This window comes from Ranitomeya variabilis, chromosome 1, assembly GCF_051348905.1.
Source record: "Ranitomeya variabilis isolate aRanVar5 chromosome 1, aRanVar5.hap1, whole genome shotgun sequence".
NCBI classification, from domain to species: Eukaryota; Metazoa; Chordata; class Amphibia; order Anura; family Dendrobatidae; genus Ranitomeya; species Ranitomeya variabilis.
This window is the reverse complement of record NC_135232.1, coordinates 748,356,266-748,378,113: the sequence shown is the minus strand read 5'-3', so window position 1 is coordinate 748,378,113 and position 21,848 is coordinate 748,356,266. Positions and strand designations below refer to the sequence as shown.

Below are 21,848 nucleotides of genomic sequence, written 5' to 3'. Positions count from 1 at the left end.
TGTCCAGTTATGAAGCAACACCGATTATGAATTAATTTCTCAGGCTGTTGTACAAATAGAACAGACAACAGGTAGAAATGATAGGCAATTAGCAAGACCACCCCTATGAAGGGGTGCAGGGGGTGACCACAGATCATTTCTCTGTTCTCATCCTTTTTGGCTATTGATTTGGTCACTTTTGAATTTTGTCATTGCTCAGGGGCACCAATGGGTTGTCATGATAACCCGGGTCTCTTGATAACTTCCATATCTGCCATTACAATACTTTTTTTGTGTATGCCTACTCGTGGCCGGCATTCATAGAAGTTTGTGATTTTCTGCTACGTATAGCACAAGCGGTTGGACAATCACAGCTTCAAATCTCCTAAGGGACTACTAAATAAAGTAAAAAGTTAAAAAAACATATTCATTATTTTGCCCCATTGGAAATAAACTTTCAAAATATGAAATAAATTAATCAGACCATTAAACAGCACGATGAGAAAAATAAATTGAAACGTCAGAAATACGTTTTTACGGCTGCCGCAACATTACAATGAAATGCAATTAGAGGCAATCAAAACATCTTATCTACCGTAAAATGGTGTCAGTAAAAACATCAGCACATGGCGCAAAAAATAAGCCCTCACACAGCCCCAGATCCTGAAAAATGAAAATGCTATGGGTCTGGGAAAATGGCGGCAGAAAGGAAACCTTATTTTCATGCAAATTTCTGATTGTTTTTTTTTTTCTTCATTACATAGATAAATTTTTTTTTACATGTTTGGTATCTACTTACTCATACTGACCTTGAAAATAATATTGTCTGGTCAGTATTACCATAAAGTGAGCATGGTAATTAACCCCTTATAATTACATAAAATTGTGGAATTAACACCTTAAGGACCAAGCCACTTTGTAGATTAATGACCAGTCCTAAAGTTTGAAATCTGACTAGTGTCAATTTATGTGGTAATGACTCTGGAACATTTCAATGGATCCCACTGATTCTGTGACTGTTTCTTCATAAGATATTGTCCTCCATGGTAGTGGTAAAATTTATTTGATATGACTTGCATTTATTTGTAAAAAAAAAAAAAAAATAGTAAATTGATCAAAAATTTAGAAATTTTCAAACTTTTTACTTTTTTTTTTTTTTATAAATCAGAGAGTTATATCACACAAAATAGTTAATAATATTTCTCATATGTCTACTTTAAAACACCGCAATTTTTGAAATGTAAATTTTTCTGTTTGGAAGTTAAAAGGGTTAAAAATTGACCAGCGCTTTCTCATTTTTCCAATAAAAAACATTTTTTATGGATCACTTCACATTTGATGTGACTTTGAGGGTTCTATATGACAGAAAATACCCAAAAGTGACACCATTCAAAAAACTATACCCCTCAGGGTGTTAAACACCACATTTAAGAAGTTTATTATTCCTTCAGGAACTGAAGCAATGTGGAAGGAAAAAATGAATATTTAACTTATTTGCACAAAAATTTTACTTTTTGAATGTAAAGTTGGCTGGAATTGAGAGCTGAACCCATGCCGCGTTTGAAGAGCTCCTGAAGTGCCTAAACGGTGGAAACCTCAGAAAGGAAGAAACGTTATATTTGAGTTCTGAGTTTGCTGGAATGGTTTTAGGGTGCCATGTCACATTATCAGAGGCCCTGAGGTGCCAGAGCAGTAGAAACTTCCCCCGTAAGCGATATCATTTTACAAAGTACTCTCCATGAATTCATCTAAGGGTGCAGTGATCATATTGACACCACAGGTGTCACAGAAATTATTATTTGTTTATATAGCATCATTAATTCCATGGTGCTGTACATTAGACGGGGTTACATTAAAATACAAATATCACCAACGGTAAACAAAACTAACAATGGCAGACTGTTACAGAGGGAAGAGGACCCTGCCCTTGCGGGCTTATATTCTACAGGATTATTGGGAAGGAAACAGTAGGTCGGGGGTTGCAGTAGCTCCGATGGTGTTGAGGTGCTCGTGTGGTCATTACAGGTTGTAAGCTTTTTTGAAGAGATGGGTTTTTAAGGTTCCGTTTGAAGGATCCAGATGTGGTGGATAACCGGATTTGTTGGGTCACAGAATTCCAGATGATGGGGGATATTCGGGAGATGTCTTGGAGGTGATTGGGTGAGGAGTGAATAAGCGTGGAGGAGAGAAGGAGGTCTTGAGAGGAGCGGAGATTACGTGAGGGAAAATATTGAGAGATTAGTTCGGAAATATACGGAGGAGAAAGGTTATTGAAAAATCTGTGTAGAAACTTCTTGCACTCCACTCTCTCTTTCTGGGGTTTGCGTTCCTCTGACACCCTGAAGTTGACGTTCAGTAAGACTTTGTGGATCAGGTACAGGAACTGCAGATGTCTCCCCAGGGTCTTCAGATTGTCCTCACTTGTGTAGTTCTCTACTGAGAATTTATACTATTGGGCGGTGAAGAAAAAGAAAAATTATATTTCTTTCACTAAAATGTTTTTAGCCCCAAATTTTTAATTTTTATAAGGGCTAATGGGATAAAATGGACATCTGTTTGTTTGTTCAATTTCTCCTGAGTGTGCCTATACCCTACTTGTAATCAGGAACTACTTTTGAGGAGCAGTGCAAAGCTCAAAAGGGAAGGAGTGCCATATTGTACAGATTTCACTATTATTGTTTGAGGGTGTCATGATCCACTGAGATTCTGGATTTGGGAGCACAGAATTCAATGGATTTCTTTTGAGTGGTGAATTGCAATAGCGCTTTATCAGAGCCTTTGTACTACCAGTAACTTGGAAGCCCCTATATTTCTGTTAACGCTACTTTCACACATCAGGTTTTTTGTTTCAGGCTAAATCTGTCTCTTCAGAGAAAAACCGGAATTGGAAAATTGAAAAACCAGAACCGGTTTTCCCCCCATTGACTTGTATTAGCGCCGGATGGCCCAGTGTTCCTTCCGGTTTGATGCCAGATCCGCTGTACAATCGATTCCGGCGTCTGGGAAAAAATGTCTACTGTAATGTTTTTTGTCTGCGGCGAAAAAGCCAGAAGGGCCGGATCCGGCCTTTCCGGCTTTTCGCGACAATGCATGTCTATGGACGCCGGATTGCGCCGGATCCGGAAAAAGGCGGATCCGGCGGCCTGATCCCGCTTTTTACACTGAGCATGCTCAGAAACTATGGGCCTGCCCCCAGGACACATATATAAAGCAATGCCATTGAGGCCTTCACTCACTTCCAGCCATACTGCCAGTAAGAGCGACACACCCTGCCAAGACAGAAGAACAAAGGAGTCAGAGAGCGGAGCCAGCTACAAACCGGCCACAGAGGCCTGCCAGCTCTAACCTGCCACAGGGGCCTGCAAGCTATAACCTGCAAAAGAGGCCTGAAAGCTATAACCTGCCACAGAGCCCAGCCAGCTCTCCTGCCACAGAGCCCAGCCAGCTCTCCTGCCACAGAGGCCTGCAAGCTATAACCTGCCACACAGCCCAGCCAGCTCTCCTGCCACAGAGGCCAGCCAGCTATAACCTGCCACAGAGCCCAGCCAGCTCTCCTGCCACAGAATCCAGCCAGCTCTCCTGCCACAGAGGCCTGCAAGCTATAACCTGCCACAGGTAGCTCTATGTATAAAGTAGAAAAGACTCCCCGCATCATTCTCTGTGCCGTGATGGGGTGGATCCACAAACGGCGCAGACGCACGATGTGCTGTCTCTCTTGCTCCTTCTCCAGAACAACTGCTTTCAATCGATTCGCCTCCACGATGAAATCCACGTTGTTCTGCAGAATCTTCGCAATAATGCTGTCCATCTTGCTCTGTATCTTGCTCCTCTCAAACCTGTCACAGATGGGCTGTAGGAACACAGTATATATAGTTTTCAGCAGGCCAATCACTTTTTTAGCCTTTCAGGGGGCGTTTTTAGAAACCGCATCCGTTGAAAACCGGACTAAACGGATGACAACCGGATGGGACGGATCCGGTTTCTTGCCGGATCCGGACACCTGATCCGGCTGAAAAACGGATCCGTCCCATCCGATTATTACAAAATAAGCCAGATCCGACGCTGCGGTGCGACACCGGAACCGACATGTGGCGAAAAACCTGATGTGTGAAAGCAGCATAACAGATGATGGACCTGAGTGGGGACTTGATTTTTTTGTGGATTCCGTTGAAGCTTTTATTGGGAACCTTTTGCTTAACGTTTAGGATCAATTTTATTCGGTGCACTACGCTGAACACTTATTTTGGGGTTTCCATCTAATTCTCTGAGTGACGGACAGATTAAACTCCCGAGGGATCCAATCACTATAACTAGACAGGAGAGATACTCTGGACTCTGTCTGGCCTCTGTCCAGCGGTGTCCTTCTTTTCCAAAGTACACAAAACTATGGTCGTCCGCGCTTTTATGCAATTCTAAAAAGATGGACACCTCCGGATCACACGTCAGACGGTGTTCACAGTGCCTCATTACAGGGGATCTTCCACCTAGGGTTCTGTATGAATCATGTATTTCAGAGATTTATACGGAAACCCCGGTGTGAGCGCAGGATAAGTGTGTGCCGAGCCTTACTGTGATGTTTGAGAGGCAGAATGAACAAATCAAAAGCAGCTGAAGAATTGGTTTTATTTTGGTTTTTACGCTGGTCATGTGCTATAAGCGATTAGACAACTTTATTCTTCTGGTCTGTACAATTACAGCCATACCAGATTTATATCCGTTTTTTATGTTTGGCTGCTGTCTCACTAAAAGATGCTTTTTATTGTAAAAACTTATTTTTGCATCCAGATATTTTGAGAGCTATAATTTTTACATATTTTGGCCAATAGTCATGTGATGGCTTACTTTTTTGCAGGACGAGTTGACTTTTTTATTGATACTATTTTCGGTCACATGAGGTTTTTTGATCTTTTTTTACGATTTTTATGGAGGCAGAATGAACATAAAACAGCAATTCAGAAATGGTTGTTTTTGTTTTTTTTTCCCTGTTATGATAATTGATAAGGCAGCTCTATTCTTCAGGTCAGTATGATTACAGCGATAATACATTTGTATAGTTTTTTTTAATGTTTAGGTGCTTTACATCGCTTTATTCTGAGAGCTATAACTTTTTTTTTTTTTTTTTTTTTATTCTGAATGAGAGTTGTATGGCGGCTTGTTTTTTTCCTGGACAAGATGATGTTTTCAGAGATACCATTTTTAATTATATTCGTCTTTTTGATCTCGTCCTATTCCACTTTTTCCAAACCGCATGATCATAAAGCATAGTTTGCTACTTTTTTTTTTGTTTACGGCTTTCACTGAAGGGTTTAGCTTGCGTGACACTTTTATTGATCGGGTTGCTCCAGATGCGGCATTACTGAAAGTGTACCTTTTTAATATTTTTCTTTTACATAAAATTGTGTACTTATTAGTGTAATATTTTGTCTTTATTATTATTTTGAAATTTTTTTTTTACGTATTTTTACTTTTTTTTTTTTACCTAGTTTTTATATGGGACTTTCAATTTTTTTTTTTATTTTGATTGCAGGTATAATACATTGCAATATACTAGCATTGCAATGCCTTAGACCTATACTGAAAGCTTCTGACACCATGCTATGAGTATGGTCTTAGAAGATTTCTGTAGCTTGGTGACCCATGGGTCATCATGGCGACCCCGGGTCACCTTAGCAATTATCAGGCCCCCCCCGCGATGACGTCGCAGGCATGCCGGTCTGAAGGCAGAGGGAGCTCTTGTCCCTCTGCCTCCCTCCTGAATGTTGAGATCACACTCGATCACAGCATTTAGGGGGTTAACAGCCAGAGGTGGCCACTAGCAGAGCTGAACTGCTGCACTGATCGGGCAGGAAGTGCTGATATTTCAGCATCTTCTGTGCTATCATGCTGTGATCGGTCAGTCAGATTGTCTGACCGATCACAATGATCAGGGTGCGGGGACTGACGACATGTGTCCCTGCATCTCTTCCTGTGGAGCAGTGACCGTTTAAATGCATGACGGACATAGCCCGTCCACATGTGGGAACTGACATCCGACCATGACAGGCTATGTCAGTGGATGTTAAAGGGTTAAACTTTTTTTGCAATTTCACCTTCCATGGACATTTTTTTCCTTTTTTCCAGTACGCTGAATGGTAAAATCAATGGTGCCATTCAAAAGTACAACTCCTCCCGCTAAAAACAAGCCCTCATACTTCTATATTGACAGAGAAAGTTACAGCTTTTGGAAGAATAGAAGGATAAAACTACGGTAAAACAGAAATTGGCCTTGGGGTGAAGGGGTTAAAAGATCACCTACTGAGTGCTCTAAAATGTTACATTTTTTTAATGTAATGCTGACTAATTTATTAAAACATTACTATTAAGAAATTCTACTTTTTCTTTGATTTTTTCCGGTTTGTTCACCAGATATAGGACATAAGGGACTGCATATGCATGCCTGTCTCCACTGTGATTGTCCGCCATTTTTTTTATGGAAGTTAGCAGTGCTAGAGACCTTATTTCGGACCAATTGCGTGAGCGGGCAGCCTTCATTTTATCAGCAGTTATCTTCCCCACAGGTGATGGCCATGTTTTAGGGGGGTATAATTTGCGCAAGTGCCCTTAACAATACATTTCTGACTGACAGAAGGTGGAGTGGAATTAAGAGTGTAAGGGAGGCTAGTCCAGATCTGCAACTCCTCAACAAGTTTGCTACCGTATATACTCGAGTATAAGCCGAACCGAGTATAAGCCGACCCCCCTAATTTTGCCACAAAAAACTGGGAAAACTTAATTACTCGAGTATAAGCCTAGGGTGGAAAATGCAGCAGCTACCGGTAAATGTCAAAAGTAAAAATAGATACAAAGAAAAATAAAATTAATTTAGACATCAGTTGGTTAAGTGTTTTTGAATATCCATATTGAATCAGGAGCCCCATATAATGTTCCATAAAGTTTATGATGGGCCCCATAAGATGCTCCATATTAAAATATGCCCCATATAATCCTGCATAAAGGTTAATAATGACCCCATAAGATGCTCCATAGACACATTTGCCCAATATAATGCTGCACAAGCGTTGATTATGGCCCCATAAGATGCTCCATAAAGATATTTGCCCCACACAGTGCTGCACAAACCTTGATTATGGCCCCATAAGATGCTCCATTGACCCACTTGCTGTTGCTGCGATAAAAAAAATAAAATAATCACATACTCACCTCTCGTCGCTCAGGCCCCCGGCACTTTCAATATTCACCTGACTTCGTTCCGGCGCCACTCCATCTTCAGCGTCTTCTGCACTGACGTTCAGGCAGAGGGCGCGCACTAACCACGTCATCGTGCCCTCTGACCTGAGTGTCACTGCAGAAGACGCTGAAGACAGAGCGGCGCCCGGAACCATGAGAGGTGAATATCCTGCAGTGCTCCCCCTCCCCATTTATACTCACCTGCTCCTGGCGCAGTGCAGTCCCTGGTTCCCCAGCGCCGCGGCTTCTGTACTGAGCAATCACTGGTACCGCTCATTACAGTAATGAATATGCGAATCCACCCCTATGGGAGGTGGAGCCACATATTCATTACTGTAATGAGCGGTACCATGTGACCGCTCAGTACAGGAAGAAGCTGCGGCGCCTGGGAAGCAGGGACCGTGCCAGGAGCAGGTGAGTATAATTAGACAGCCCCCGATCCCCCTCCCCTGCCGACCCCTGGGTATGACTCAAGTATAAGCCGAGAGGGGGACTTTCAGCCCAAAAAAATGGGCTGAAACTTTCGGCTTATACTCGAGTATATATGGTAAGTTGGCAGATGAGGGGGTGTTGGTACAGAGTACAGACATATCCTATAAAAGCCGGAAGAGTGGATGACGCATCCCAATGTCACCCACACACTCTGCTCGGAATCGCGCTGCGCAGGCGCATTTATCTGCCCTGTTGAGGGCAGAGGAAAGTACTGCAGTGCGCAGGTGCCGGGAAAGGTCAGAAAGGCCTTATCGCCTGTGCATTGCAGGACTTTGCTCTGCCCTCAACAGGGCAGATAAGTATGCCAGCGCAGGAGCGCAATGCCGAGAAACTGTGTGCATGACGTAGGGACGTGTCATCCACACAAACCAAAAAGGAGGACGGCATCATAAGAAGATGGGAAGTGCCGGACCAAGACTAGAGTCACCCCTCGGACCGGACCGCCCCGCAAGTGAGTATAAGTTATTTTTCTTCTTACAGGTTGGGTTGGGGGCTTATCTACAGCATTATAGAATTCTGTGTATAAGCCCTGAAAAGTGGTAGCCTTATCTCCTATCTGCGAAACCTGGTGACAGCTTCCCTTTAAAATGGAACTGTAAGTCACACAAGCTGGCAAATTCCCTTTTTGTAGGGCTAATACCAATAACTGAGCACTCAGTGAGAATGAATGACCAGGGCACAGTTACAACTATTGCTCTATTGAAACTCTGGGGGTCCCAACTGGGAGACCTCAAGCTATCGGATGCCTATTCTGTGAATTGTAGGTCTGTCCTTTTAATCACATCTGTCCCAAAACAGTACAGATATCGTTTTGAAAATAATTTCATTTTTGGTTTGTTAAATATTCATTTTTAGATATACTTTTGACATTGTTAAAATGTGTCAAGTCATTTCTTTTTGTAAATGAGAATATTGAAACTCTACCAAAACATTCTGATTATTTTCATTTAAATGTTATTTTAGTGTTGTTGCTGACTGTGCCAGGAATGGAAGATAATTCTACAGAGACTGATAAACCACTTAACAAACAGGGATGGGACACAAAAAAGGTAGTTTCTATATGTTTACTTTTATTTTTTTGTGCGGGGGAGGTAAGAGGGACATTCTTCATTATAAATGTTCTACTGTATCTCTGATTTGCATTAACAGTATAGAAAACACTATTAATAGGTATGAGCGAATAGCTTTGGATAAGCACTTAGCGAATAAGCTCCAGAGAGAACCCGGCTACCTGGAGCGCTCTCGATAATCAGCTGTTCGGCAGAGCAACTGCACGTGTCGCAGCTGTGTGATAGTCACAACAAGCTCTCCATGCATGTGTTGTGACTGTAACACAGCCGCAACACATGCAGTTGCTGCGCCGAAAAGCTGATTATCGGGAGCGCTCCAGATATCCAGGTTCCCGATGCAACTATTCGGTAAGTACTAGTTGTTCGGATAAGGAGTTATCTGAAGCTGTTCACTCATCCCTAACTATTAACTATATGCCAAAACATATAATTGGTTTTGGATATAGAATCAAAAATACCTCACCACTACACAGTGGCACACAACACCAATAAATAAAAAATGTATTTAAAGATCTTTATTTCTTATTATGTGAAACATATTAAAAGCAAGAAACGTGCATTACAGTCATGCAATCTTATGGGCAAGAAATATTACATGCAGTCATGGCCAAAACTTTTGAGACTGACACAAATTTAGGTATTCACATAATTTACTGCTTCAATGTATTACCGCTTGTTGACAGTTTGCAGTAACTAGATTGTTGTGAAGAGTGATAATATGAATGGCAAGGAGGAGTAATTCCTTGCTATGAAAATTAACTTTGACATAAATAACACCATTTCCACTGAATTTCATCTGTGCCACAAAACTTTGACCTGCCTATATAATTTCACTGCTCTGAAGATGTCTTCACGGCATCAAAGAAAGTCCAGCAAGTGCCAGGACCAACCTAGTGAAGATTCAGCTCCTGAAGCAGGGGTTCCTCAGGGTTCAGTCCTAGGCCCCCTTCCTCTTCTCTCTTTACACTGCCCCATAGGACAAACCATCAGCAGATTTTGTTTCCAGCACCATCTATGGGCTAATGAAACACAATTGGCCTAGTTATACACCTCTTCTTCTAATATTAACCCAACCTTAATACATTTGTGCTCAAAGGTTTACATACCCCAAAAGAATTTTTGCTTTCTTGGCCTTTTTTTCAGAGAATATGAATAACACCAAGATTTTTTTCTCCACTCATGGTTAGTGGTTGGGTGAATCCATTTATTGTCAAACTACTGTGTTTTCTCTGTTTAAATCATAGTGACAACCCAAAATATCCAAATGACATATCAAATGTTTACATATCCCATTTCTTAATACCGTGTATTGCCCCCTCTAACATCAATGACAGCTTGAAGTCTTTTGTGGTAGTTGTGGATGAGATTCTTTGTTTTCTCAGATGGTAAAGCTGCCCACTCTTCTCCCCAGAGTGTCTCAATGACATTGAGGTCAGGAAACTGAGATGGCCACTCCAGAACCTTGACTTTGTTCTGCTGTAGCCAATGACAGGTCAACTTGGCCTTGTGCTTTGGATCGTTGTCATGTTGGGATGTCCCAAGTACGTCCCATGCGCAGCTTCTAGGCTGATGAGTGCAAATTTGCCTCCAGTATTTGCTGATGTGCTCCATTCATATTTCCTTCAACTTTGACCAAGTTTCCTGTGCCTTTCACACATTCCAAAACATCAGTGATCCACCTCTGTGCTTTACAGAAGGAATGGTGTTCCTTTCATCATAGGCCTTGTTGACCTCTCTCCAAATGTAACGTTTATGGTTGTGGCCAAAAACTTAAATTTTGGTCTCATCACTCCAAATTACCTTGTTCCAGAAGTTTTGAGGCTTGTCTCTGTGCTGTTTTGTGTATTTTAGGCAAGATACTTTGTGGCATTTGTGCAGTAATGGCTTTCTTCTGGTGACTCAACCATGCAGCCTATTTTTCTACAAGTGCCTCCTTATTGTGCACCTTGAAACAGCCACACTGCTAGTATTCTTAGAGTCCTGTATTTCAGCTGATGTTATTTGTGGTTTTTTCTTTGCATCCCAAACAATTTTCCTGCCAGTTGTGGACAACATTTTTGTTGGTCTACCTGAATATGGTTTTGTTCTTACAGAGCCCCTGATTTTCCATTTGTTAATCACAGTTTGAATGCTGCTGACTGTTATTATCAATTCCTTGGATATATTTTTGTATCCCTTTTCTGTTTTATACAGTTCAACTACCTTTTCCCGTAGATCCGTTGACAATTATTTTGCTTTCCCCATGACTCACAATCTAGAAACATCAGTGGCTGGATGCAAGAGTCTGTCTGGATCCCAGAAACTCACTCAGCTTGTATGCACACACACACTGATTACAAGCAAACAGGTCACAGGTGAGGATGTTACCTTTAGTAACAATTCGAACCCATTTGTGTCAACTTCTGTGCATGTTATCAGGCCAAAATCACCAGGGTATGTAAACCTCTGATCAGGTTCACTTGGATGTTTTGGGTTGTCATTATGATTTTAAAAGAGAAAACACAGTAGTTTGACAATAAATTGCTTCACCCAACCACTAAGTATGAGTGGACAAAAAGTTTTGGTGTTATCATTCATATTCTCTGAAAAAAAAAAAAAAGGCCAAGAAAGCATAAATTCTGTTGGGGTTTGTGTACTTTTGAGTACGACTGTACAAAATACCAGGGATTTCTGGTATTCCCCCGCATTGAGCCTATAAGGATTCAGCTAGTCTGTTTTAATCACATGATTTCATAGATATAATGGAAAAGAGAAGAATTAACTGAGTTGAAAGGCAAAATGAGTAATTGTAATGCTATATAATATGATTACAATATTTTTAGAGAATAAAACATTTGATGGGAGTGCTTCTTTAAGAATGAAAAATGGACTGCAAACACTTGGAGGCTCTCATTTCTACCATAGAATGTGAAAACCAAATATTTGAGAAGGGTGCCTTTTAAAGGAAATCTGCCAGTAGGATCAACCCTCTTAAAGGGAACCTGTCACCCCCAAAATCGACATTGAGCTAAGCCCACCAGCATCAGGGGCTTATCTACAGCATTCTGGAATGCTGTAAATAAGCCCCTGATGTATCCTGAAAGATGAGAAAAAGAGGCTAGATTATACTCACCCAGGGGCGTTCCTGCTGCAGAACGGTCCAATGGGCGTCGCGGTCCGGGGCCTCCCATCTTCTTACGATGATGTCCTCTTCTTGTCTTCACACTGCAGCTCCGGCGCAGGCGTACTTTGTCTGCCCTGTTGAGGGCAGAGCAAAGTACTGCAGTGCGCAGGCGCCAGGTCTCTGACCTTTCTTGGGCCTGCGCACTGCAGTACTCTGCTCTGCCCTCAACAGGGCAGACAAAGTACGCCTGCGCTGGAGCCGCAGCGTGAAGACAAGAGGAGGACATCATCGTAAGCGGGACCGCCCCTGGGTGAGTATAATCTAACCTCTTTTTCTTATCTTTCACGATACATCGGGGGGTTATCTACAGCATTACAGAATGCTGTAGGTAAGCCCCTGATGCTGGTGGGCTTAGCTCATCGTCGATTTTGGGGGTGACAGGTTCCCTATAAGAAGTCTAGATGGGCATCCAATGTTTTTCTCAGTGGTGTGAAAAAGTGCTTGCCCCCTTCCCGATTTCCTACTCTTTTGCATATTTGTCATACTTTAAGATCACCAAACAAATGTAAATATTAAAAACATAACACCAGTAAACACAAAAGTGCAGTTTTTAAATAAAGGTTTTTATTAAGGTAAAAAGAAATCCAAACCTACAGGGCCCAGTGTAAAAAAAAAAAAAAAAAAGTGATAGCCCCCCTTTCCCATTAAAACATAAATTAACTGTGGTTTATCATATCTTTGGTTGGCTGAGTTCAAATTCCCTAGCAACACCTGGGCCTGATTACCTGTTCTCAATTAAAAAATCACTTAAATAGGACCTGCCTGACAAAGTGAAGTAAATCAAAAGCTCCTCAAAAGCTAGACATTATGCCATGATTCAAATAAATTCTGGAACAAATGAGATTCAAAGTAATTGAGATCTATCAGTCTGGAAAAGGTCATATAGCCATTTCTAAAGCTTTGGGACTCCAGCGAACCGCAGTGAGAGCCATTATTCACAAATGGCGAAAACATGATACAGTGGTGCTCCTTCCCAGGAATGGCCAACCGACAAAAATTACCTCGAGCACAGTGACAACTCATCGAAGAGGTCACAAAAGACCCCACAAAAACATCCAAAGAACTGCAGGCCACACTTGCCTCAATTAAGGTCATTGTTCATTCCACCGTAAGAAAGAGACTGGGCAAAAATGGCCTGCATAGCAGAGTTTCAAGACAAAAACCACTGTTGAGCAATAAAACATAAAGGCTCTTCTCAGTTTTGCAATGAAACATCTTGATGATCCCGAAGACTTTTGAGAGAATACTCTGTGGACTGACTGGTCAAAAGTTTAACTTTTTTGAAAGGAGTATGTCCTATTACATCTGGCGTAGAAGTAACACAGCATTTCAGAAAAGGAACATCATACCAACAGTAAAATATCGTGGTGGTGTTGTGATGGTCTGGGGCTATTTTGCTGCTACTGGACATGGAAGACTTGCTGCAATAAATAGAAACATGATATTTGCCGTCTGCAAAAAAAATCTTGAAGGAGAATGTCTGGCCGTCTTTTCATGACCTCAAGCTGAAGTGCACTTGGGTTATGCAGCAGGACAATGATCCAAAACACACCAAGTCCACCTCTGAAGGAAAATAAATTTAAGACTTTGGAGTGGCCTAGTCAAAGTCCTGACCTTAATCCTATTGAGATGCTGTGGAATTACATTCAGAAGGCAGTTCATGCTTGGAAACCCTCCAATGTGGCTGAATTACTACAATTCTGCAAAGATGTGTGGCCAAAATTCTTCCAGAACATTATAAGAGACTCATTGCCAGTTATTACAAACGCTTTATTTCAGTTGTTGCTGCTAAGGATGGCCCAACCAGTTATTAGGTTTAGGGCCAATCACTTTTTCACACGGGGCCCTTTAGATTTGGATTTATTTTTGCCATAGTAATAATCATTAAAAAAACTGCATTTTTTTTTGTTTGCTTTTGTTATCTTTGTCTAATATTTAAATTTGTTTGATGATCTGAAACATTTAAGTGTGAAAAGCATGCAAAAAAATAGTAAATTGGGAAGTGGCAAACACTTTTTCACACCACTGTATATGTAAATGAGCTGTTCCAAGCTATGGGCAGGACACTGATCTGCATGAGACTTTGTCTCCAGTGGTGGTTGTAAATGAATTGGTATGTTAACATTTTGAGAAGTGTAACACAGCACAGTAGAACTGAACCTTGTCTCATAACAAACATGTTAGCAGCTTCAGCTCTCACAACTCTGCTGTATTGCAACAATATCTCAACACTTATTGCTTGTGAGATGGAAGCTAAAGCAATGAGAGGAACCTGCAGATATGTCCGTTATAATGGCAAATCGCACCCCAGTGAGATTAGGAGAGTAGAGAGCGGCCATTTCATGTCACACTAGTAACATCCCCTTTCATTTAAAATTAGCTGTAGAGGCAAATTATTGTGAAGATCAGTGACCTGCCTTTAGATCTTAAAAGCTCTTTTACATATAAGAAAAACATTGATTTCTCTGGAATTAAACATCGGATCGCAGATGTCAATGTATAATTTTATTCAGCTTCTTGTGACCTGCATGCCTATATAGACTACTTTGGAGGGTTGTTCCTACTGGCAGATTCCCTTTAATCTCATGCACGTCGTATATATACTGTTTCTTTATTTCTTTTTGAAAATTGCTGTATGTATGAAAACCAGCCATACTTTATGTTGAATGTATCAGGACATAATATTAGAATGTTCCCATACCCATAACAGCACCACAGAGAGAGAGGATCTACCCCCAAGGGCAGGAAACCTACAGATTTAAAAGGCAGACCTTCTCTCCCAGCTTCAGTGGTTTCTTCTTATTGGAGAAAGACCCACAGCCCCTAGTGCTGCTAGGAGATAGTACTCACTTAGAAGGAATCTCTTCTGGCTCCAGTGAGATGATTGCGGCCAGGTATATTGGAGCATCTACTGGGGTTCTCAGCGGGGGGCTGGCAGGAAGACCACACGTAGGAAAAGGGTGCTGCCTCAAGTGGTCTCGCGTATGTTAACTGGGTAGCCATGACGGTGAATTTCTATGGTAAAGGTCGCGCACTGATGATTGATGTTGTGACCCGACGTCACAGCATCCGGGGTCTCTTCTGTGGATTGCGACCTGGTTGGACACAGGCATTCTGGACGAGTGCAAGGTATTTTAACTCCTTAACGACCACCGACATGCCTTTTAATTGAAGCCGTTAAGGGTGCTTATGCGTCAGCGCAGCTTTTTAACAGTGCTGAGAAATGTGTATAGCACCCCCAGAGTCAAAATTTTTCTGGGGTATCGGAGACCCTATCACAGTGATCAAAATAAAAATTAGTAAAAAAAAACAACAAACCTTTATCAACCCTTTAGTAAGGGTTAAATAATAAAAAAAATATTTCCATTTTTCCATTAGGGTTAGAGTTAGGCTAAAGTTGGGATTGGGCTAGGGTTAGAGTTGGGCTAGGGTTAGGGTTGGGCTAAAGTTAGGGTTGGGCTAAAGTTAGGGTTGTGGTTATAGTGGGGATTACGGTTAGGGTTGGGATTAGGGTTAGGGATGTGTTAGGGTTGGGGTTATGGTTAGGGTTATGGTTAGGGTTGAGATTAGGGTTAGGGATGTGTTGGGGTTAGGTTTGGAGTTAGAATTGGGGGTTCCACTGTTTAGGTACATCAAAGTATCTCCAAATGCTACATGGCGCCACCATTGATTGCAGCAAATTTAGCGTTCAAAAAGTTAAACGGTGCTTCCTCCCTTCTGAGCCCTTCCAGGCACCCAAACAGTGGCTTTTCCCCACATATGGGGTATTGGCGTACTCGAGATAGATTACACAACAAATTTTGTGGTCCATTTTCTCCCGATACCCTTGTGAAAAAAAAAAGAGTTCTAAAGTAAATTTTTTGTGAAAAAAGTAAAATGTTCATTTTTTTTCTTCCACATTGCTTTAGTTCTTGTGAAGCACCTGAAGAATTAAAGGAAAGGTGCCACAATTTTGTTTTTGTATTAAAAATGATTGTTTATATAAACAATTATCTTTAATACAAAATTATTTTTTTTAACCTTAATATCTTTTTTATTATTAATAATTTTTGCAGCCACTGGGCGCCGCCATTTTGCTTTGCAGGAGTGTAAGAGTCCCAGCACGACATTTCCACTCTGCATTTACGGCAGCCCTGTGCATAGGACTCAGCAGTCGGGAGCCGACCGCGTTATCTCCTGCTCTGATCTGGCCACGCCCCCTGGGCTGTCTCCACATCACAGCAGAGGCAGGAGGTCGGCGCCATGTTTCTTCAGCCCACAGTGTGTGAGCGCCACTGTGACTGAGAGCTGTGCTGTTGGAGGGGCAGCTCCAGCTGCCTCTCCTTTCACACTGTCAGCAGTCGGCCGTTCCCTGTCCTCTGCTGCCTGGTGCCCTGGCTCAATCTCTAGAATCGCTAGAGAGGGTGAAGTGCTGGGGTCTGATGTCCTCTATCAGGAGCTGCAGAGAGGTAACAGGGGGGGGAGGGGGAGAATCTCTGTGCTGCTCCGACCCGACCCTGCCTCTCACTGCAGCCACTGATCAAGGACATCAGACCGTGTATCTATCACTACACTGTGCTGAGCCATGTATCTAATCCTCTCCTGTATGATAGTCTGCTGTGCCCTGTACCTAATCCTCTCCTGTGTGATACTGTCTGCTGAGCCATGCATCTAATCCTATACTGTGATACTATGCTGAGCCATGTATCTAATCCTATACTGTGTGATACTGTCTGCTGAGCCATGCATCTAATTTTATACTGTGATACTATGCTGAGCCATGCATCTAATTCTATCCTGTGTGATACTGACTGCTGAGCCATGTATCTAATCCTCTCCTGTGTGATACTATGCTGAGCCGTGTATCTAATCCTATACTGTGTGATACTGTCTGCTGAGCCATGCATCTAATCCTATACTGTGATACTATGCTGAGCCATGCATCTAATTCTATTCTGTGTGATACTGACTGCTGAGCCGTGTATCTAATCCTCTCCTGTGTGATACTGACTGCTGAGCCGTGTATCTAATCCTCTCCTGTGTGATACTGACTGCTGAGCCGTGTATCTAATCCTCTCCTGTGTGATACTGACTGCTGAGCAGTGTATCTAATCCTCTCCTGTGTGATACTGACTGCTGAGCCGTGTATCTAATCCTCTCCTGTGTGATACTGACTGCTGAGCCGTGTATCTAATCCTCTCCTGTGTGATACTGACTGCTGAGCCGTGTATCTAATCCTCTCCTGTGTGATACTGACTGCTGAGCCGTGTATCTAATCCTCTCCTGTGTGATACTGACTGCTGAGCCATGTATCTAATCCTATCCTGTGTGATACTGTCTGGTGAACCGTGTATCTAATCCTCTCAGGCACTCCTCTCCCCCCTGCATATCTTTCCCCATTACACACACAACTCAATGCATGCGATAACAGGAGCTGCAGGGGTCATGCTGTATTATGGCATTATGTGAGATCTATATGACGGTATTATGTGATCTGTATGGTGGTGATTATGCTTGATCAGTATTGTGAGAATTATACGGTGGTATTGTGTGTGATCTATATGGTGGTATTATGTGAGAACACTGGCAGTATTATGTGTGATCTATATGGCGGTATGTGAGAACACTGGCGGTATTATGTGTGATCTATATGGTGGTATGTGAGAACACTGGCGGTATTATGTGTGATCTATATGGTGGTATTATGTGAGAACACTGGCGGTATTATGTGTGATCTATATGGTGGTATTATGTGAGAACACTGGCAGTATTATGTGTGATCTATATGGCGGTATGTGAGAACACTGGCGGTATTATGTGTGATCTATATGGTGGTATTATGTGAGAACACTGGCAGTATTATGTGTGATCTATATGGTGGTATGTGAGAACTGTATGATGGTATTGTGTGTGATCCATATGGCTGTATTATGTGTGCTCTATATGGTGGTATGTGAGAACTGTATGACAGTATTGTGTGTGATCTATTTGATGGTATTGTGTGTGATCTATATGGCGGTATTATGTGTGAGCTATATGGCAGTATTATGTGAGAACACTATGGCAGTATTATCTTCAGAAAGCGGACCCATTCTATGGTGGTTCTGGCTGAGCACCTGCTCGCGGGTCTGGGGTAATAGAGGGGGCAGCATGACCTCCAGTTAGGTGCAGTCAGGGCTGGTCAGGCTGCTGAAGAGAGGGGTCTCATTTTTATTGTTACTATATGGCTAAATTTCCTTCCCAGCGTCACCCCGTACTTCGCCTGTCGTCTCACTTTCACACATCACCAGGACAGGATGGAGAAGACAGGATCTAAGGAGGGGAATGGGGTCTGCATGCAAAGTCTGGATCAGAACAGGCCATCAATCCGCAGAAATGTTTCCTGGATTTCTGTGGAGCAGACGGTCCATCCATGTGTATAAAAGACAGCGCTCTATGTACAATCCCTGGCTGCTCCGCGCACCAAACAGGGGGCCCCCATAGACCAGCACACTGCTCTCCTGAAATACTCTGCGCTGCGGTCACCCTGCTCCCTCCACCACATATCTCCCAGAATCCTTGCTGGCTGCCATCCTCGGTGACTGTCTACTTGTCAGTGTAAGGCTGCTTTCACACTAGCGTCAGTACGGGCCCGTCGCAGTGCGTCGGGCCGACGTACCGACGCATGCTGTGAAAGAAATGCCCGACGTGGTAGCGGATGTAGTCTTACGACGCTTCCGCTGCCCCATTGTAAGGTCCGGGGAGGAGGGGGCGGAGTTTCGGCTGCGCATGCACGGTCGAAAATGGCGGACTCGACGCACAAAAAAACCGTTACATGTAATTTTTTTTGTGGCGGTGGTCCGCCAAAACACGACTCAACCGTCGCACGGTGGTTGCGACGTGTGGCAATACGTCGCAATGCGTCGGTAATGTTAGTCTATGGGGAAAAAACACATCCTGCAGACAACTTTGCAGGATGTGTTTTATCTCCTGAACGACGCATTGCGACGTACAGCAAACAACGCTAGTGTGCAAGTAGCCTAAGGCTGCCGTCACACATTCAGTATTTGGTCAGTATTTTACCTCAGTATTTGTAAGCCAAGACCAGGAGTGGCTGATAAATGCAGAAGTGGTGCAGATGTGTCTGTTATACTTCTCCTCTAATTGTTCCACTCCTGGTTTTGGCTACAAATACTGAGGTAAAATACTGACCAAATACTGATAGTGTGACGGCAGCCTTACTTTGCAGTCACCAACAAAATGGCTGCTCACTGGGTTCCTGAATATCATCCTCTTATCCCTTAGCAGACACCCAGAAGGGAAGGAGAGGAGTGACATCACACACGTCAGCAGACTCCGCCCATAATTACTGCAGTGCTGTAATGTGAGCTTGTTGTACACGAGGTTTTTCTGAAATTTCAGCAGCTGCTCCCCCTAGTGTTTAAAAGTGGAAATTCCAAAACTTTTCAAATTATTTTTCATATTTTACTAAATTATAAACAAATGATAATAATTTTTAAGAAAATGTAAACATTAATTCTTTACATTTTTACAATTTCTGTAAAAAAAATTTTTTTGATGGCACCTTCCCTTTAAGAAACCTCTTGAATGTGGTTTTGCGCAACTTGAGGGGTGCAGATTTTAGAATGGTGTCACTTTTGGGTATTTTCAATTATATCGACCCCCCCAAACTCACTTCAAATGTGAGGTCAACCCTAAAAAATGGTTTTGTAAATTTTGTTGGAAAAATGAGAAATCGCTGGTCAACTTTTAAGCCTTATGTCCTAACAAAAAAAAAGTTTCCAAAATTGTGCTGATGTAAAATACACATGTGGGAAATGTTATTTATTAACTATTTTGTGTGACACCACTCTCTGATTTAATTGTACAAAAATTAAAAGTTTGAAAATTGCAAAATTTTCAACATTTTTGCCAAATTTCCATTTTTTCATAAATAAACGCAAGTTATAAGGAAGAAATGTTACCGCTAACATGAAGTACAATATGTCACGAGAAAGCCTCAGAATCCGTGGGTTACGTTGAAGCGTTCCAGAGCTATAACTTCATAAAATGACAGTGGTGAGAATTGTAAAACTTGACTTCGTCAATAGGTACCAAATTGGCTCTGTCACTAAGGGGTTAAATAGACAGGGCAGGAAACCCCTCTGGAGCTGTAAAGAGAGGGCATGCTGGCAGTGCTTTTGCAGATGAAAGATAACAGCCAGCCCAAAGATCTGGTGAATGAAGCAGCATATTAGTTTCTTCCTTTTGAGCTGTGTAAAGGTACCTTTACACTAAACGACTTACCAACGATCACGACCAGCGATACGACCTGGCCGTGATCGTTGGTAAGTCGTTGTGTGGTCGCTGGGGAGCTGTCATACAGACAGCTCTCTCCAGCGACCAACGATCAGGGGAACGACTTCGGCATCGTTGAAACTGTTTTCAACGATGCCGAAGTCCCCCTGCAGCACCCGGGTAACCAGGGTAAACATCGAGTTGCTACGTGCAGGGCCGCGCTTAGTAACCCGATATTTACCCTGGTTACCATTGTAAAAGTAAAAAAAAAAAAACACTACATACTCACATTCTGATGTCTGTCACATCCCCCGCCGGCGTCCACAGGGTTCAGCGCCAGCAGTAACAGCGGTGACGTCACCGCTGTGCTCTGCTTTACGGCCGGCGCTGACACAGTCAGTGCAGGGAAGCTCTCGGCCGGAGCGCATGCATTACCAGCGCTCCTGCCGAAAGCAGTTTTAACCCTGTGGACGTCGGGGGACGTGACAGACATCAGAATGTGAGTATGTACTGTTTTTTTTTTTTAACTTTTACAATGGTAACCAGGGTAAATATCGGGTTACTAAGCGCGGCCCTGCGCTTAGTAACCCGATATTTACCCTGGTTACAAGTGAACACATCACTGCATCGGCGCCACACGCCGATCCAGCGGGTGGTCAGCGACCAAAAAATGGTCCTGATCATTCCCATCGACCAACGATCTCCCAGCAGGGGCCTGATCGTTGGTCGCTGTCACACATAATGAGATCGTTAGCGGGATCATTGCTACGTCACCAAAAGCGTGACGTTGCAACGATATCGTTATGTGTGACTCAGCCTTAAGTCACAGATACCTTTTTTTTTTTTTTTTTTTGTCATTTGGGTCTAATGCTGTTTCCTTTTGTATGCATTTTTTTTGTAGGACAGGCATACGAAAAAGCACAGGCAAAAAGTAAGAATGTGTGTGCCCTATGTAGAGCCAAGTTATTACCTGTTTATGATAAAAACCTTGTCAGAATTGTAGTGAAAAATGCTGCCGGAAGAATCCCCATCTTTTGTAAAGAGCCTAAAAGCTATGATAAAAGCAGAAGTCAAGGACTTATGTAAAGGTAATCTGTTATCAAGTTTTTGCTACCCCACCTGAGAACAGCATAATATAGGAAAAAAGACCCTGATTGCAACAATGTATCACGAAGTTTACTGGGTGCAGAAGTTTTGACACAGTTCTTAGATGAAGAAAGTAGCAGAGCTGAGAAAGCTAACCTCAGTCACATCAGGCTCTCTTTGTGCATACAAAAGAGCATAGTAAAACCAAAAACACTCAGTTTAAAAAAAAAAAAAAAAATCACAGTAATCCGCAAGTGCTAGTAAAAAGATGTAAAAAAACAGGGTATTTGGTTGATACGTTTTTTTTTGCAAAAAAATGTATACTAAGCTGCTCCACCAAACGTCAAGGTATACCAATATAGAGCGGTCCTAGCTGATGTATGCAATCCCTATCTGATGTATTTAAAAACCTGATCATCTGTATATTACCTGTGTGAACAGGGTTCAGAGAGGGAATGTCCATGTGGACACGCTGAGTGGAACAGCTTTTGTGCAGATAGCCTACAAGGAGTGGTGGATAACTCCCTAGTCTTGTAGACACAAGAGAACAATTATGGAAACAGAGACACATGGGC

At 42.5% G+C, this 21,848-nt stretch overlaps 1 protein-coding gene across 3 annotated transcripts in view; it reads left to right on the top strand.

Annotated features, from left to right (window-relative positions):
• CRTC1 (CREB regulated transcription coactivator 1) overlaps positions 1–21,848 on the top strand; it is a 313,574-nt gene that overhangs the window by 187,514 nt on the left and 104,212 nt on the right. For all 3 annotated transcript variants that reach the window (XM_077270212.1, XM_077270202.1, XM_077270193.1), the window contains one exon: positions 8,662–8,747. In XM_077270212.1, coding sequence (XP_077126327.1) covers positions 8,662–8,747 — 86 coding nt within the window. The remainder of the gene's footprint in view (positions 1–8,661; positions 8,748–21,848) is intronic.